At 44.5% G+C, this 19,027-nt stretch overlaps 1 protein-coding gene across 2 annotated transcripts in view; it reads right to left on the bottom strand.

Annotated features, from left to right (window-relative positions):
* Positions 1-1,822: 1,822 nt before the first annotated feature.
* HEG1 (heart development protein with EGF like domains 1) overlaps positions 1,823-19,027 on the bottom strand; it is a 36,647-nt gene continuing 19,442 nt past the window's right edge. Inside the window, exons 5-13 of one of the 2 annotated variants that reach the window (XM_066575298.1) lie at positions 17,449-17,552; positions 17,213-17,271; positions 16,923-17,083; positions 15,319-15,453; positions 13,041-13,083; positions 12,263-12,300; positions 7,844-7,931; positions 6,073-6,247; positions 1,823-4,731 (exon numbers count right to left, since the gene is read on the bottom strand). In XM_066575298.1, the coding sequence (XP_066431395.1) occupies positions 4,588-4,731; positions 6,073-6,247; positions 7,844-7,931; positions 12,263-12,300; positions 13,041-13,083; positions 15,319-15,453; positions 16,923-17,083; positions 17,213-17,271; positions 17,449-17,552 (947 nt within the window). In that variant the 3' untranslated portion in view covers positions 1,823-4,587. The remainder of the gene's footprint in view (positions 4,732-6,072; positions 6,248-7,843; positions 7,932-12,262; positions 12,301-13,040; positions 13,084-15,318; positions 15,454-16,922; positions 17,084-17,212; positions 17,272-17,448; positions 17,553-19,027) is intronic. The other variant, XM_066575299.1, reaches the window with a different exon arrangement.

The following is a 19,027-nucleotide window of genomic DNA, read 5'->3' as shown; positions in this document are numbered from 1 at the left end:
CCATTGGCTCCAACTTTAAGTGGGCCCTCATGCGATAGAGTCTCAGTGGGGCCCTCTTTCTATCAATGCCCTTTATGTCACAGTCAGTAATAAGCCCCCTTTTAGATAAAATGCCACCTTTTCTCTGTTTATAGTGCCACCTCATGCCCCTCTAGATATGCCATCCTTTGTCCCCTTTTCAATATAATGCCACTTCTACTCCCTTTTTGATATGCCACCTTTTGGCCCCTTCAGATATAATGCTACCTTTCACCACTTTACATATGCCCCCTTTTACACACATGTCTCCTTTTACCCCATTTGCATATATATGCCATCTCTTGCCCCCTTTTTCATATAGATGCCATCTTTTAGGCCCTTTGACATATAAATGTCACCTCGTGCGCCCACTGACTTCAGGGTTATGTGATCGCGTGACACACTCATGATCACACATTTAGTGGGTATTTATAACACCCGCTAAAAACGCTGTACTGAGCCTCCGTTGATTTCAATGGAGCTTCTCAGACGAGTGTTTTAGAGTGGCGGTTCTAACGTGCGCTAAATCTAACGATGTATGCTCTATTCTAGTGCGTTACAGCGCTTTTTAGCACACCACATCACCCAACGCAATGATGGGGTGCATTATTAACGCTGTTGGTTGGGAGGGGTATTGTCTCTCCTCCTCTAGGAGACACCTGAGAGGTGAGTGAGGAGACTTATAAGGCCATGCAGGCTCCTCTGGGTAATATGCAAATAAGGAAGATGGAACAATACCTCTGCAGCGCCACCTATTGGACGGCAGTATTCCTGCAAATGATTGTTTGACCCTTTATACAGGTCTTTTTATCAATGACTGGGAATTGAAAACCAAGGCAGAATTCATCCACAGACAGCCTGTGACATGAATCAGGAGGGGTGTATAAAGGGACGGACATTGATTTGCAGGAATGCTGCCATCCAATAGGTGGCGCTGCAGAGATATTCTTCCATCTTACTTATTTACTAAGACGCTATTGAACACGTTTAAAAGCGCACTTTCTAAAATGCTGTAAAATGCAGCGTCTAAAAACGCAGTATTTGTACAAACGCCTGTGTGAGAGTGGCCTAACGGGTTACAGGGGTTGTCCAGGATTAGAAAACCCTGCTACATTTTTTCACAAGCAGCGCCACTCCTGTCCACTGGCTGTTAGTGGTATTGCAGTTCAGTCCAATTCACTTCTATTGAGCAGAGCTGGAATACGAGCCACGATCCACCGCAGCCATGTTTTTCTAATGCTGTACAATCCCTTTACGTTTTTCACTACCCATCCATCGGTGATGAGAGGTATATACTAACAGCTGTCCTCGGGTCCCACAAGGTACATGCAGCTGATACCCTGCCCTCTCGTGGCAGCCAATGGCCAGAAGATTTTGCACGAATATAACCTCCATTCTTTTTAATGAAGTCATACACATGAGCGATGTGGCGATGCGGCGAGGGAAAAAATCGTGTCATGTTCTATTTTATCATGTTCATCGGAACGCATCGCCCATTAATTTCAATGGGACTTTAAACACTTTGCATGTCGTGCGAGTGCGATGTTTCCCATTGAATTCAATGGGAAACGCTTCCGATCTGCTATCACGCATGAAACTCGCACGAGAGGATCGGAATTTCACAGAAGTGATGAGGGCAATTGAGGCTAAAATTCGCCTTGCATCCCGGGTAATACGCAGGTTGCTGAGAGCTGAGGCTGCAGTACCAGACCCTCCCCATAGAGGGCAGCACAGGATATTCTGCCTCTGCACCTCCCTCATTGTTCATTATTCATTTCCCCATAAAAACAAGAGGAGACTGGCGCAACAAATAATCACGTCCGAGTTTATTAATCTTCATCGGTTCTGCGGCTGACTAGAACGCCAGGCGCCATCACACAATAGAAAAGAGTCTGAAGTCTACAAACTGACAAATAAATTCAGCAGATGATGTGAATCAACACTTCATACAGGTAGTGGTCCCCAGTGGCCGGCGCCGCGGGAGGGGCTAATACAGTGTTTTTAGCAGGTCACAGATGTGGATACGGAGGTCACATGACCAGCGGCGCCGGTATTTAGGCATTGCATTGTGAAATCTCAAAGCAGAAGTGCAGGAATACTAAGTGGTTGCTTGTAAGATACATACAGGATCGGTATAAATACGAGGAACGTTATTAGCGGCTTTGCGGGATGGCGCAAATCATGTGATTAGTTTACACTAGTGTAAAAAAAATAAAATGTCATTTTAAATAACCCCCCGACCTCCTGGGGACAAATCTGAGCCCCTAAAACTTATACGGTGCCAACCGCAGATCAGTAGGGTCACATAGTGGTTATATGACCAGCACCACCTACATCATTACTAACAGTGCAAGAAGAATTGAACGCAGGCGCCGCTCCAGATCTGAACATTAGTTCACAACGTACTGATCCGGAGTTACAAGATCTATTATGCTCCGGTTACCTTCAGAGCTGCATTCACCATTCTGCTTTACTTTACATCATATATTTATAATGCTGCTGACACATCTAGGAGCTGCACCCACAATAATGTTACATCTTGTCTTGTCCTCTAGTCACATTCTGCTGCCGTGTAGCATCCACCAGTCACATCCAGAGCTGCACCATCCATGAGGCCGGGCTTACGCAGGCGAGCGCGATATCGGGCTTATAAATTCACAGATAAATTGACAAAACGCATGACATCGCGGCACACGCAGTTGTTACGCCCATGAAATCGCATGTTGTTTCAATAGGAAAATGTAAAAATGGCATCGCACTCGTGTGTACATAAAAGTGCGCTGCAATTTTTTAACGCACCCATACGAAATAATGGGATACATTTCTGCAATATCGCCCAAAAATAAGACATGCTGCAGTTTTTCCGTCTCCGCAACAGAAAAACCGCACGTTAATAGACTCATTTAAAAAAAATGAGTTCTGTTTTGCGAAAAAATTGCATCGTGGTACATGCGAATTTCATGTGTGTGAAAATCGCATGTTTCAAAAGGAAAAATGTAAAAACTGCATCGCACTCACATGTACATACAAGCGTGATGCGATTTTTACGTTGCCCATAGCAAATAATGGGCATGATAATCACCTAAAAATAGGAAGATGGATTCTGCCTTGGTTTTCAATCCCTAGTCATTGCTCTACAGACCTGTATGAAGGGTCTAGCATTGATTTGAAGGAATGCTGCCATCCAATAGGTGGCGCTGCAGAGGTATTGTTCTATCTCCCTAATTTGCATATTACCCAGAGGAGCATGCATGGCCTTATAAGTCTCCTCTCCCTAAGGAGAGATATTACCCCTCCCATTCTAAAAATAGGGGACGCTGCACGGCATCACTGCGAGAGAATAATCGCCCATGTACATACGGCCTGTTACGGCTTTACTTCTAGCACTTGGGCCGCCGGACCTCATATTTTATGATTTAACCTCCGGCTTTATTGTCTCTACAGGGAATGGAGAACTGTGCTCCAATGCGACAGACAATATAGTCTATACAGTAGTATGCAGCTTTAGATGAGACTGGAGTAGAAGACATTGAGTAAGAGCAAAATAATGAATGCAGCCCTGGATGTGACCTAAGTTTTAGACCTGATGTAACAGAAGATTTGTGTGTGCAGCTTTGGATGTGACTGGAGTATAAAGAATGAGTTAACAGAATTGTGAATGCAGTTTTGGAGGTGACTGGAGTATAGGACACGATATAACTCAGGGTCAGTATGGGAGAAGTAGTTCTAAAGCTACAGCACATAATACGGAGATTACATCTAATGCTCAGTAGTGGGGGTGCACTTTAAATAATGTCATAGTGTACGCTGCCCTAGACACAGGCGTAGTGGAGTCAATATGGCGGCGTCCAGCGTGTTTCCGGTATAGCGACAGAAAGAAAACACTGAAACCTTCCTACCACAGGATGTCTCTGATGCATATGAGCGCCCCCCTCTACCCCGGAGGGGTCTGCTGGGCGCGGCCAGCCTGCACACCCCCCGGAGGTGAGGCACCAGGTGCCTCATGCCTCGCAGCTATTCCCTTCTGCCATGGCTGGGACAGCTCGGCCTCAGCATTGCACACTACACGTCTGGGCTACATGAGGCAGAGGTCTGAACAAACCTCGGGCCTCTCCTGACAGAGCGGCACGCTACATCTTGCTACATTGTAATACAAGCACTTGAGGGATAATGAGAGTCACTATCCAGGCGGCCAATCAGATCCTGCTTCCTGTCTGATTGGCTGCTGCGGGCGGGGGCCATTTTCCTCCGTGTCGCAGCGGCTTCACTTACATTCTTCCCACAGACATTGTCCACAGTCAATAAATTACTGAATGCGATTGATCGCAGGATGTGAGGCGTCTATTCTTCAAGACTCGCGACTTCCATCGGCAACTACACTGTAGAGGCAGAAACTGGCGCAATCTGGCTAACCAAGCGCATTTATCACAACAACCGCCATGTTTGATCACCAAGTCCTGGCGCCTTCCCGAATCAGCTGCTGTGTTACATTAGTGGTAGGGATAAGAGAAGGTGATGGCGAGTCGTGATCGAGGGGTGTTGGTGTGCAAACCCTGCGATCCTTCTCCTCTAGAAGTAGTCTCTCCTCCTGTTCTCCTCATTGATAAATGATGGGTTGTACTGTCCGGGGTAAATACATGAGTGGCGCGATCCCGGCAGGCCGTTGTACGGGTAAAGTCCGTTCCTCTCAATCTCCGAGTTCCTTAGTCCAGGCTGTAAACAGACATAAAGGGAAGATTGTAAAGAGCGAGAAATATTCCCCAAGAGGAAACGGTGACAATAGTTATTATACCTTTACCGATACAGCGGATATACACAGAGTTCAGAGTCTGTTCTTTACGCACGGTCATAGACTGGACCAATCTGCTCCATATTTGCCGCATAGGTAAATCAGGCGCTTCCTAAGGCTGTAGACCGGGTTCAGCTCTCTAGGACCGACCTTTTTTTTAACAAATCTGAATACTAATGCAAATATTAAAGGGGTTGTCCGGTTACCAGACCATCCCGCTTCAATAGGACTCCCTGTATTATAAGAACGTGAACTATACTTACCCCTCCGCAGCCACCAGGATCCAGCGCAGCAGCTCTGCTGTGGTCCCAGTGATTGCTATGATAGGTGACTGAATCCAGGCAGCACCCATTGTTTTTAAATGAGCCGGCAGCAGCATCGCACCACGATTTAGGTGCATGTGATGCGAGGTCTCCCATTGAAAATAATGGGAGAAACTCAGCGACCCTACGCCGTGGCAAAGGATCGCTACATTCCTGAAGTGATCTGAGGCTCTTTTGACATATAAACGTCCCTCATCTGCGGGGAATTTACATGGTGGGGAGCGCGATATGTGGCCGTGATTTACACCCCATATTGTGCTCGCCCGTGTGAGGTTAGCCTTATGTTGGCTTCATATCAGTAGCAAAAAAGGTTTTACTACACATACAATCAGTTACATGAAGTAGACCAGTGCGAAGCCATGTAATTCAGCTAGTAGGGCAGTGATCGCTATACAGGACAATATATCCACAAATAGAGGATATTATATAGGGCCAATCTAAGGGCATTATATGGGGAACATTATATCAGCCAAGACGGGGACATTATGCAGATCAATACGGAGGATGTTATATAGGATGGTACAGGAATAGAGATGAGCGAGCATTGCCCTTAGCGAGTACCTGCCCGCTCGAGACAAAAGGTTCGGGTGCCGGCGCGGGGGAGCGATGAGTAGCGGCAGTCAGCAGAGGGGAGCGGGGGGGAGAGGGAGAGAGAGATCTTCCCTCCGTTCCTCCCCGCTCTCCCCGCCCGCCGCCGACACCTGAACTTTTTGTCTCGAGCAGGCAGGTACTCGCTAAGGGCAATGCTCGCTCGAGCAATTGCCCTTAGCGAGTATGCTTGCTCATCACTATACAGGAACATTATATGGGTAATGTGGGGGACACACCACAGGGGACATGGGGTTGATTTACGGGATTATTATTTTACAGGTTTTTGCTCAAGAACGTGTTCAGATTTGTACAGACGTCCCTCCAGAGTGCCCCCAACCATATTGAACGTACAGAATAGTAGATGTCCGTCATCTGCAGCAGGTTCTTGGTACTGCCATTCTCTTGCATCTCAATCGTCTCTCGCCCCCATTCTGATGATCGCTGCGTTTTCGGATATTCAGCGTAAGGAGACATCTGAAAATCTCCGCTCTTGAAAATGAGTTTGCTTATGTCGTGTTTGTTCTTTCTGAAGAATGGAGGAATATAGAATGAGTATTACATATGAGCTCCCCACCAGCGCTGTGTGACCGAGGGGTGCGGTTACTGGGGAAGTACTCGCTAAAGGCCATCCACACTGGCACTTTTACACACATTTCACATGTGAGAAATGTAGGTGAAAAACCGTGGAAAAGTGCATACATTTTTAAGGATAGGTTTACGTTTTTAAATCATATGCGTGGTTCACGTTCACAATCGCGGTTATTAACCCTTTAAATGCCGCTGTCAATTCTGACAGCGGCATTTAAATCCCCCGAACGCTGTTTGGGGGTTCCGCACGGCCCCCCCGTGGTGAGATCGGGGGAGCCATGCAGGTGTCATGGCAGCCGGGGGCCTAATGAATGGCCCCAGGGCTGCCTTAGCAGACTGACTATCAAGCCATCCATACAGGGTGGCTTGATAGACTGCCTGTAAAAAAGCAGTATGACGTAATGCCATAGCATTACGTCATACTGCAGGAGCGATCAAAGCATCGCATGTTAAAGTTCCCCCAGGGGGACTTCAAAGTAAAGTAAGAAAAAAGATCAATAAAGTTTTTTAAATTGTAAATCGTCCGAAAAAAAAAATTAAGAATGCCAGAAATACACTTTTTTAGTTACCCTGTCTTCCAGAAAAAATGTAATAAAAAGCGATCAAAAAGTTCTATGTATTCCAAATTGATACTATTGGAAACTACAGGACATCCCGCAAAAATTGAGCCCTTGCACAACTACGTTGACAGAAAAATAAAAAAGTTATTGCGCGCACAAAATGACCGCAGAAAATAATTTTAAAAAATTAAATATCTTTAAAAAAAATACAAGTACTACAGCAAAAAAATACTATACAAGTTTGGTATCGTAGTAATCGTACTGACCCATAGAATAAAAATATCAGGTCGTTTTTGTTGCAGTTTGTGCGCCGTAGAAACAGGACGCACCGAAAGATGGTGGAATGTCGGTTTTTTTTCCATTTCTCTCCGCTAAGAATTTTTTTAAAGTTTTTCAGTAAATTATATGGTACAATAAATAGTGCCATTGAAAAGTACAACTCGTCCTGCAAAAAACAAGCCCTCATACAGCGACGTCGGTGGATAAATTAAGGAGCTACGATTTTTTAAAAGGGAGTAGGAAAAAACAAAAATGGAAAAAAGCTCCGTCACTAAGGGGTTAAGGCATTTAAAAAAAAAAAAATAATACATTAAGCTTATGGAAATGTACCGCCATACGTTTCCATATATTTTGCATTGATTGAAATGTTTAAAAAAGTATACGTTTCCATACTTTTATTTTTCTGAGCCCGAGAAGCGTAGTAGGCTACACTTTTCAATCCCACAAAAAAAAATGCACAGAAACGTATACCTTGCGAAACATAGTCAAACATATTCACCGTTTAACCCATTATAGCTTACGGGTCTGTTAAACGCTACATTTTCATTCCTTTTTTGGAGTAAAAATATTTGCGCTTCACGGATGACCATATGGGACTGTGGAATGGCCCTAAGGTATAAAGTGTTATGGTGCAATAGTCTGCAGGCTAAATGATTTGTGGCACAATATTCTGTGGATCAGCTTGGAGTACAGACCTGCAACAAGTCACTGCCAGGGCGATGACCAGGATGAGGAGGAGACCGCCGCCGCCAGCTGCTATGATAACGGTGATTAGCTGGTACGCTGCACAGAAACAAAAAAGACGAGGAATCAGAAATCACAGCCAAGATACAAAGGGGGCAAAGTATACCTTGATTGTGATACACTACAGAACAAAGCCCAGTGTAAAGTAAAGGCCCTTTAAGGCCGGTTTAACACGGGCGACAAAATCGTGCGCTACAAATCGCATGTATGTGAAGCCAATGCTTTTCAATGGGTTCCTTCACATTAGCGATGGTTTAAAGGCTGCTACGTTGCTCTATACAGCTGCGATTCGCAATGTTTTGTAGCCCATGTTTCCCTATAGAAACTTCCTTTCTGCTGCCAACTTTTACAGCAGGAAGTCCTGCTGTTTGAGCCCTAAAATAAACCCTAGCTGCATAAAAAAAACACAATACATCACCTAGCAGACACTGTCCGCTCCTCCACACGTCTCCTTCTGAAACTCCGGCGCAATTGTATGTTATTTTCAGCCAGTGTTTCCTGGTTTGGCGGTTTTGATTGGTTCTCAAGCGCCGCAGCTCACCTAATCACTGCAGTGCTCAATGAACCAATCACAGCCATCGCATTGAATGGCTGTGATTGGTTCATCGAGCACTGCAGTAATTGGAGCGACTCAGCCAATCAGTTCTAATGATTCCTGGAGGCAGGGATTTTGAACCGCCAAACCAGGAAGCACTGGCTGAAAACTTTAGACAAGTATGCTGGAGTTTCAGAAGGAGACGTGCGATGTAGCAGACAGTGCCTGTTAGGTGATGTATTGTGTTTTTTTTCCCAAATGCAGATAGGGTTTATTTTTAGGGTAGGGCTTATATTTCAAGTCCACTCGAAAATCCTGGCAAAAGAGCGCTACAAAATCGTGTGACTTTGTAGTGACACAAAAACGCAGCGATATCGCATAGAGCACAAATGCGATATTGCTGCGATTTTCGTGTGGTGATATCACTGTCAACCATGTGAAAGAGGCCTAGAGGCCCATTTACATGCAATGATTGTTGGAACGAACTAACGAACGACTCAACAACTTTTTGCTTTCAAATGATGAGTGTTTACATGTAAAGATATTCGTTTGAAGTCCTGTTTGCTCGGTTTTGGTAGTGCTTATATGTAAAGTGGACATAGATAAGATATGATAAGTGGAGGATTGTTTGCTCAGATGGGCGTGCGTGTTTATGCGAAGAATCTCTAGGTGGGCGGTTTTAAATTGGGACAAAGAAAAAAACATTATCTACTGCAGCAGTATGTGGATTGGCTTTTTAATGAGTCATTTAGTTTAGCGGGGGAAACCCCTCCCCTTAAGTTGTTTGAACGACTAAGCGACTGCTGCTTAAACCTAACGACAAGCAAATGAACTAGCGACTATTTTATGCAGGCTGAAACTCAGCGACCAACGACAAGTGAACGAAAAGTGCATAATGGCTCCGTGTTTACACGTAATGATTATCGCTCACTTTCGCTCATTTAACCCCTTGAGTGGCGGGTTTCCTACCACCCCGTCGTGCCCACCAGGGCAGGTTTTTTAAAATGGTCTAATCATTGAATTTCAACTAATTTTGCAGTTGCGTCTCAAGAGCCATAACTTTTTCATTTTTCCATTGACATGGCCATATAAGGGCTTGTTTTTTGCGGGACAAGTTGTGATTTTTTTAAACAGGGGGGAGGAAAAAAAGAAATGGGGAAAAAAGAAAAAAAGGGGCCATGTCATTAAGAGGTTAAATAACGTATTAACTTCCTTCTCTGGGTCATTACGATGCATGGATACCACATGTGTGATTGTATTTTTGATTTTTTACAAAGTAAAGGGAGACAAGTGTTTTTATTATTTTTTTTATTATTTTTTTACTTTTTTTTTTAATTAAATTTTTATTTATTTATTTATTTTTGTCCCTTTAGCGGACTTCCACAGGGACCCATCAGGACCCCCTGATCACATTCCGGGGGTCCGATGGTGACAGCCCTTTACATGCTGCAGTGACAGCCCTTTACATGCTGCAGTCACATAGACTGCAGCATGTAAAGGGTTAACACAGCAGAGATCTGATCTCTGCTGTAAGAGCAGGTACCTAGCTGTCCTCTCACAGCCAAGCATTAAGCTCTCCCTGCCACAGAGACCATCGGCTTGCTTCTGACAAGCCGATGGTCTCTATGGCAACCTGTAAACAAAGCAGGAGATTGCCGGCATATCGGCAATATCTTCTGCTGTTTTTTTAAAGCCCTTACTTTGTTCTCTGTGGGACTGTGCAGGCAGAGCACACTGCCACAGCTTGTGGCATTGTGCTCTGCAGCTCCCATAGTGATACATAGCCCGGAAATCTTCTGGGCTATGTTGCTATGAGCAGTGGAGCTCGTCCCGGAAAATTTCCGGGCGTGCCACTCAAGGGGTTAAACGAATTTTGAGTAATAATCGTTGCATGTAAATGAGCCTTTACACAGGGCGATTATTGTTCAGAATTGTTCAAATTCTAGCGCTCTTGCGGGAATACGAGCGACGATCGTCCCGTGTAAATGCAAGCAGAAAACTGAATGTGCCGTTCAGCGTAAACAGCAGTCGGTCACTCCTGAATGACTGTCTGCTTACTGTGAATGGAGGCGGGCAGGGAATGAGCAGATCCTGGCCACTCTGTCTCCATGCTGGCAGCGCCGTGACAGATGCCAGTGATACTTGCTTGTACGGTATGTAATAGCACAGAAGCGAGCTTCACTGGGACGAGTGTCATACATCGTTTGCCCAACAGCTCGCCATGTGTAAATGGACCTTAACCTTCCTGATAGCACAGCATGCCGTGATATCACGTCACATTAGAGCCCTTTTACATGGAGCGCATCTGTGTCTGACAGCTGTCCCAGCCATGATCGCTCAGTGAATGGAGGCAGAGCGGGCCGGAGATCGTTCCGGACCACCCGCCTCCTTCACGGTAAACAGGCCTTGTCGTTTGATTTTTATTCCTGAACGATCCGAATGACAAACGAATTATAGTTCGTCACCCAGATCGTGCCGGCATTTACACTGAATGAGTAACGTTCAGACTCCCGCGATCCAACAAGAATCTAAAGGATAAAAGGGCCTTTATAGTCGAGCTAAATAGTAACCCACTTGTGTGTGAATATTATATATGGCCTCATCAGAACTGTCTAATATAAAAACTGTTTTTGTTTCCCATAGCAACCAACCACAACACAGCTTTCATTATACCAGCTTTCTGATTGGTTGCTCTAGGAAACAAGGACAGTTTTTGTATTAGACAGTTTTGATAAATGAGGCTCATGGTGTATATTTATATAGAGAGCATCTATGTGCACAGAGTACAGAATGATATGTAGTATATGTGTACAGAACTGCTCCCCATCCTCTATATACATCCACTAGAGGCCTCGTAGTATAGTATATACTGTGGAATGTGATGGATACATTGTTATACTGAGTGCACTCTATGCTGGATACATTGTATCATCTGCACTGTGTGTATCAGCATCATTACACAGAGTGTCCACTATGTGGCGCTCTTGCAGTAGGAAGTAAAGAATATATTTTGGATGGACCTCTTAGCCCAGCGTCTCCACGTTACACCCTGGCAATGGCCTTGTAATGCAAGGAACATGCAAGCAATCACACGTATGATGTATGACCTAGTCCTGGCTGATCAGAGGGTGAGGTCACGGCTCCCATGGATTCCACACCTCCTCTTCTCTCATAGTAAATATTCTTTTCCTGTCAGCTGTGGATCCCACCCTCCCTCCAGGGACCCCGACTCCACGCTGACCTCTCACTGTCCCCCTATCCAGGCTGACACTCCCTACACGTGAGACACAGAGCAACGGAGGCGGTGCGGAGCGAAAGTAACGACACCCTCTGTGATATCACTGCAGATATGTATCCATGTACACCACACGTTATATAGAGCTCCTATACAACACCCCATTACACAATAATATCAGTATACAACACCCCACTACATAGAACTCCTATACAATAAGCTAATATAGAGAACTATACAATAATATCTGTATACAACACCCCATCATATAAAACTACACAATATCAGTATACAACACCCCATTATATAGAACTACACAGTCTCAGTATATAACACCCCATTACATAGAGCTTCTATACAATAAGCCAATATAGAGAACTATACAAAAATATCTGTATACAAAACACCATTATATAGAACTATGCAATATCAATGTATAACACCCCATTATCTATAGCTCCTATACAACACCCCATCACATAAAACTACACAATATCAGTATATAGCATCCCACTGTAACCCCCCCAACTTATAATTCTCCATATAGAACACTGTATTGCACCCCGATACCCTTACACACACTAACGGCGGCAGACTTACGGTTAGAGCAGTTAAATCCTCCGAGACCAAAGGGACATCTAGAAAAGAAAGAATAATAGAGCTTACAACACAGAACGGCGGTGGAGGAGTTTAGAGACAGAGGTATGACTTAGATGCAGGGAAAACAGGGGAACCAATCAGATTACAGCTCTAAAGACCCATTTACACGCAATGATTATTGCTCAAAATTAGCTCAAACAACCGAAAATGAGCGATAATCGTTGCGTGTAAGAACGAGCATTGTGCACTTTTCGTTTGAACTTAAAATCCATCGTTCAGCTATAGAAGATAAAGCAAGCACATTTATCTCTCAGTAGACTGCAGGCTGTTATCTCCATGGAGAGACAGCAGATAACATTGTAACCTGCCAGCAGCAGCGACCAGAACAACGCAGCTGTACGTGATTATTCACACGCTGGGCTCTGCAAACAGCTCCTGGAGGCCCTTTTACATGCAAATTAAGATGGTAAAGTGTTAATGACCATTAACACTTTATGAAAAAGATCGCCAAATCATAAAAAGGGTTTGAAAGATTATCTTTGTGTGTAAAAAGGCCTTTATTTATGTGATTGGCTGCTGCAGTACCCGTGTCCCTTTTGAAGCGATCACTTCTACTCAGAGCTTTCAGTTTTAAGAATCTGTGGGGGTCCCTGTGGGGAAGACATAACTTGTTTTGAAGGGACAACTCTTAAGCTTCATTTCACTTTTAACGCTCTAATAAGATGGAGATAACATAATCCTGAAGCCTCAGGCCTCACGAGGCGCGGCCCCTCCTCACCTCACACAGGCTCCACTTTCAAGTCTGTAACCATCATCACAGGCTGAGGAAAGAAAAGGGAAACACCAATTACTTAGATGAACCCCTAATATCAGTCTTCACACCCTATAAACCTGGGCCCCTCACAGAAACAGCAAAGCCACACCCCTTATGCAAATAAACATGTAAATTAAAGGGGGCTGTCCATTTTTTTATTTCTTTAGTTATGGGACAGATGACAGTTTTCCATATACATGATTTAACCCCTTTGTGCTGCAGCTGTTTTTCATTTTTCGGCCCCGCCTTTCAGGCACCAAAGTTTTTATATTTTGTCATCAAGCTGTAAGAGGGATTGTTATCTGCGGGATAAGTCGTATTTTTTAATAGCACCATTTAATGTACCTTATAATGTACTAAAGAACTTTTTAAAAGTTTTTAATTGGGGTAAAAAAATGTGTGCCACTTTTTTCAATTTTTTTTAATGGAAGGGGGGAGGGGGATATTTACTGTTTTCCAGGTGCAGTAAAATGACATTCTAGCTTTATTCTGCCGGTCAGTGTGATTACGGTGATACCAAATTTATATTTTTCAATGTTTTACTACATTTAAATAATGAGCATTTAAAAAAAAAAAAAAAAAGTTGCCCTTGGTCGCCATATTCTGACCTCATGACCTTTTTAAGCTGTAGTTTTTATTAGTACCATTTTGGAGTGCATACAACTTTTTGTTTGATTTTATTGGGGGGGGGGAGAGGGGGGACCAAAGCACACAATTTTTGGCATAGTATTTTTTTTACGGCATCCATTGTGTGGGGAAAATAGTGTAAAATTTCAATGGTTCGGACTTTTTACGGACGCTGCAATACCAATTATGGCTTTTTATGGGAAAAGAGAAGGTTTTGAACTTTATTTTTTTTAATATATTTTTAGAATTTTCTTTATTGTTGTTCATGAAGCTGGAAGTCTTTACTAGACCCCAGGCTGCCATGGCAACCTATCACCAGCCTGCAATTGGCATTGATCGTGGCATCTAAGTGGTTAGTCAGTCAGCTCTCATTGTGGCCACTGATGACCGTTGTCACCTGCTTAACATTACTGACATCTGCTCATCCCCTGAGCCGCTCCGTACCGACCCCTCGGACATATAGTTATGATTTTTTGCAGTGGATTTGACAGAGATTCAGCATTGAATCCATGCAGAATCTCCAAGCAGATCCTCACTTTCTAAGTGCCTCATTAGTTCCAATGTACATCACCTGGAGACAGTCAGCAGCGCTGTACATCACCTGGAGACAGTCAGCAGCGCTGTGCATCACCTGGAGACAGTCAGCAGCGCTGTACATCACCTGGAGACAGTCAGCAGTGTTGTACATCACCTGGAGACAGTCAGCAGTGCTGTACATCACCTGGAGACAGTCAGCAGTGCTGTACATCACCTGGAGACAGTCAGCAGTGCTGTGCATCACATGGAGACAGTCAGCAGTGCTGTGCATCACCTGGAGACAGTCAGCAGCACTGTACATCACCTGGAGACAGTCAGCAGTGCTGTGCATCACCTGGAGACAGTCAGCAGTGCTGTGCATCACCTGGAGACAGTCAGCAGTGCTGTGCATCACCTGGAGACAGTCAGCAGTGTTGTACATCACCTGGAGACAGTCAGCAGTGTTGTACATCACCTAGAGACAGTCAGCAGTGCTGTACATCACCTTGAGACAGTCAGCAGTGTTGTACATCACCTGGAGACAGTCAGCAGTGTTGTACATCACCTAGAGACAGTCAGCAGTGCTATACATCACCTGGAGACAGTCAGCAGCGCTGTACATCACCTAGAGACAGTCAGCAGTGCTGTACATCACCTAGAGACAGTCAGCAGCGCTGTACATTACCTGGAGACAGTCAACAATATCCTAAAAGTGCTGTAAACAAAAGAGTGCAGAAGGAGTAATAATAATAGCCAGGTGAACAGCTCCTTCACTCTGTAATGGTATTGCCGACTGTCTCCAGGTGAGGAGATGCTGCTGCAGGTGGGAATGCCATCAAAACTGTCTTAAAAAACCCCAGTCCTTGTTGCCCATATCAACCAATCACAGTGCAGCTTTCATTTCTGAAACAGCTGTGGTAAAATGAGAGCTGCGCTGTGATTGGTTGCTAGCGGCAACAAGGACAGCTTCTCTGATAGGCAGTTTTGACAAATGAGGCCTAGTGTACATAATCTACACACGCTCAACCCAAGAAACAGACATCCGGGCGTGTCCTCAATTCTAGGGACAGTTCCGGGGGGCACATATTTAGGGTCTCACCTCGACATGAGTGGTCTGTCTTGCTGTATTTGTAGTATCCCGGCTTACACTGACAAAGCGCCACACCGGCCGGATCAGCGCAGACAGCCGTCGCATTGTCACACCCAGGGTTCCTGATGTGACACAGACTGAGGACTGCAGATACAGAGAGGAGGTGAGAACCAGTTATATATGGTATATACAGTACAATATCTACACCGAGTACAGGCGGCGCGCACCATATATAGGGGGCCACTGAAAAGGAGCCCGCAACACTTTAAAGAAAGCTGTTTAAAAGAACATCTCTGCTTGTTGCCCCTAGCAACCAATCAGAGCGCAGCTATCATTTTATCATAGCAGTATAAGGAATGAAAGCTGTGCTGTGATTGGTTGCTAGGAGCAAGAAGGACAGATGTTTTTATAGACAGCTTTTATAAGAATCATAGAATGGTAGAGGTGAAAGGGACCTCCAGGGTCATCGGATTCCCGCTCAATGCAGGATCACTAAATCATCCCTTACAGATGTCTGTCCAGCCTTTGTTTGAACACTTCCACTGAAGGAGAACTCACCACCTCCCGTGGTAACCTGTTCCACTCATTGATCCCCCCACTATCTAATATCTAATCTGTGTCTCCTCCCTTTGACTGCTTCTTTCAGTTCTTCTATGTGCATGTTTGTAACCTCCTTGATTGCGTCCAGCCAACGTGTTCTTTGGCGACCGCTTCTTTGTGACCAAGTAACTGTGCCGCGTGTCAATGCTGTTTCAAGAGAACCGGCTTGCATGATATGTCCAAGGTATATGAGCTGCTGTCTGGTGATTTTGCCCTCTAGTGATATTTTTTGTTAAATACCATTCTGTTAGTCGCCGCCCACTGTGCAAGTATGTCTTGATCTTTTTGAATCCTCTCTCTCTTCCCTAGTGTTAGCTATCCCTCATAGCTTAGTATCATCTGCAAATTTGATCAGTTTCCCATCAATTCCCTCCTCCAGATCATTTATAAAAATATTAACCAACACTGGGCCCAGGACAGAGCCTTGTGGTACCCCACTTGATACATTCTTCCACTTGGATGGGCAGCCATTTATGACCACTCTTTGAGTACGATCACTCAGCCAGTTGTGAATCCACCCAACAGTTGCCTTGTCAATCCCAGATTTGGTCATTTTTTCAATAAGTATGGTATGAGATACTTTGTCAAATGCTTTACTAAGGTCAATATATACTATATCCACTGTGTTTCCCTGATCAACTCAGTCAGTGATTCTGTCACAGAAGGAAATTAGATAGCCTGACATGACTTGTTTTTTAGAAACCCGTTCAGGCTCTGGTTAATTACTCCATTCTCATCCAAGTACTTGCATACATGCTGTTTTATAATTTGTTTAGAGACCTTTCCCGGTATAGAAGTCAGGCTCACAGGCCTGTACTTTCCTGGATCCACCTTCTTCCCTGTTTTGAAGATACGAACAACATTTGCCCTTCTCTAATCTTCTGGGCCTTGAATTTATGTAAGTTAGCTAAGTGTAGTGCTGAGCTACTTTTTTTGTGGCCCACCCTGTATACCATCACCTATATGATACACACGTATAATATCTCTTACATCAGACACACATATAACATTACCCCGAATACGGTGCTGAAGATGCACTACCAGCTGGCAGGATGTGGGGCGCTCTGGTGATGTTTCACAGACTTTAGCGTAGTTCTGCAGACTGCGTGACAGGTCGAACATTGTTACGTTGGACTCCAGAGAGAAATGATTCTGAACGATGAGGTTATCACTACTGGTGGAAGAGAAGACAAAAAATGTAATATATAATGGTGTCTCCACCACAGAACCTCCCTTGTGGCGGAGTGTAAGACTATGACATCATCATGCTTGGTGCCCAGTGGGCGGTCTATGAGCCTCCTACCTGTCACTGCTGACAATGGACTGGTAATAACCAGGAATAGTGGAGAACGAGGAATTCATCTGCAAGAAGGAGATTACAGTCAGCTCCCCCAATAGATTAACCCTCTATTGTCCGTTTTCATTCGTCGCCACGTTTTTGCTAGAATTCCTGCGATTCTTCCCGCTATAAACTCTTCCCTCACAAATTGTCTAATTTATGTAACCACACCCATCCAAGATGGCCATCCTCATACTCACTATGCGCACAATGTCCTCCTTGATCTGATGTAATCTGCGGTCTTTCATGTCGCTGCCGTCCAGGAAACTCCAGGGAATCTCAATGTGTCCGAGAAACGTCCTCACTGAAAGACGCGGATGTTTACTACGCAATAGTTCACAAATGAAGGGCAGGGGGTGATATATAAGGGACGCACAACTTGTCTACTTATAGATAACTGATGGGAACTTTGCATACTCATCTACCTATCCATCTACTAGTCTTAAACTTTGTACTCCAGTCACTCCCAGAGCTGCATTTACATACCTAACAGCCAACCTGAGCTATGGAGCATTGCATGGTGGGAAACCTAAGTGTAAACACTACATCTTCCGCAATTCATCACAGCAAAGTATTTTTTTTTTCAGACCAATGAAGTGAAACTGCAGCTCTAGATGTGACTGTAGCATAACCAGAATGCACAAAGCACAGGATTTACAAAGTGACAGAACGTTAAAGGGCCGGCGCAGTAATAGTCGTATAACAATCAACATTCTGATCGCTTATGTCTCGACTGCTCATCTAAATCTCATCTTGCTGTCAGTGAATGGAAATATTCATGTTTGCACCCAGAAGCTGAAAACCAGCCCTGACTCAGTCCAGTTTGTACAGCTGATGGGATTGTTGCAATGTGTCAGTACAGATAAGGCCTCATTCACACAGATGGAGGCAGTTCTGGTTTGTGAAATACGCTGCATTTTCAGGGCTTCTTCACACGGGCGTACGCGTAACTATACCTGCTGGGAAGGGAGCGCAGTTACACATGAACGGGTTTTGTTTTCTTCATCTCGGACTTTTCAAACTTCGCGCAAGTTTTTTAAAAAAAATGCTGGAAGAGATGTCCCGCCCCATCTTTCTCGCATTTAGTAGTAACCCTTTGCAATCCAATTTTGGATTCAGGGTTTCCTAGGGGGCTTTCTCTTTCTGCCATTTTACAATGGCGCCATTTGCTGGCTAGAGCCAGTACTGCAGTATGGGACATGCTGGAGAGGCCCCCGACAACAGAGCGGCCAGTAAAATACAGTAAGAATACCCTGCCGGACATCTTCCGACATCGGAGCTGCACAGCCTTCAATCAGAATGTCTTTAGACGTCAGACAGTGGATTGGAAAGGGTTAATGGGCGAGAATACCGCTAGTGAAGATGGAACCATTGAAATCAATGGTTTTGTTTCGTCCCGGCTGCATAACAGGGCACAATCATGCTCATCTTATTAAGCCCTCGCTGCGTATTTGGACTTTTGATCTTTTGCGCACATATTCATTTAGTTTTTCATGTGAACATAAAATAAAAGCCAGAAGGTCCCATTAATTTCTCTTTCCTTCCTGCATGAATACGCTGTGAATATCCATGTATCATGCATGTTCGCTGCCTGTTTACGTCATCCCATTAAGGGCTTACTTCCGATTTCCGTGCGGATGTCAAAATACGCTTTGCATCACTACAGGAAGTATCGATACTGAAAGCCGCGCAGGATCGGCAAGTGTTTCCCATTGTTTTCAATGGGAAACCTCGCATCGCACTTCGCTCGCTGTGCAATGCTTTTGCTGGCCTCATTGA

This window comes from Eleutherodactylus coqui, chromosome 8 (assembly GCF_035609145.1).
Source record: "Eleutherodactylus coqui strain aEleCoq1 chromosome 8, aEleCoq1.hap1, whole genome shotgun sequence".
NCBI classification, from domain to species: domain Eukaryota; kingdom Metazoa; phylum Chordata; class Amphibia; order Anura; family Eleutherodactylidae; genus Eleutherodactylus; species Eleutherodactylus coqui.
This window is presented reverse-complemented; position numbering and strand designations above follow the sequence as displayed.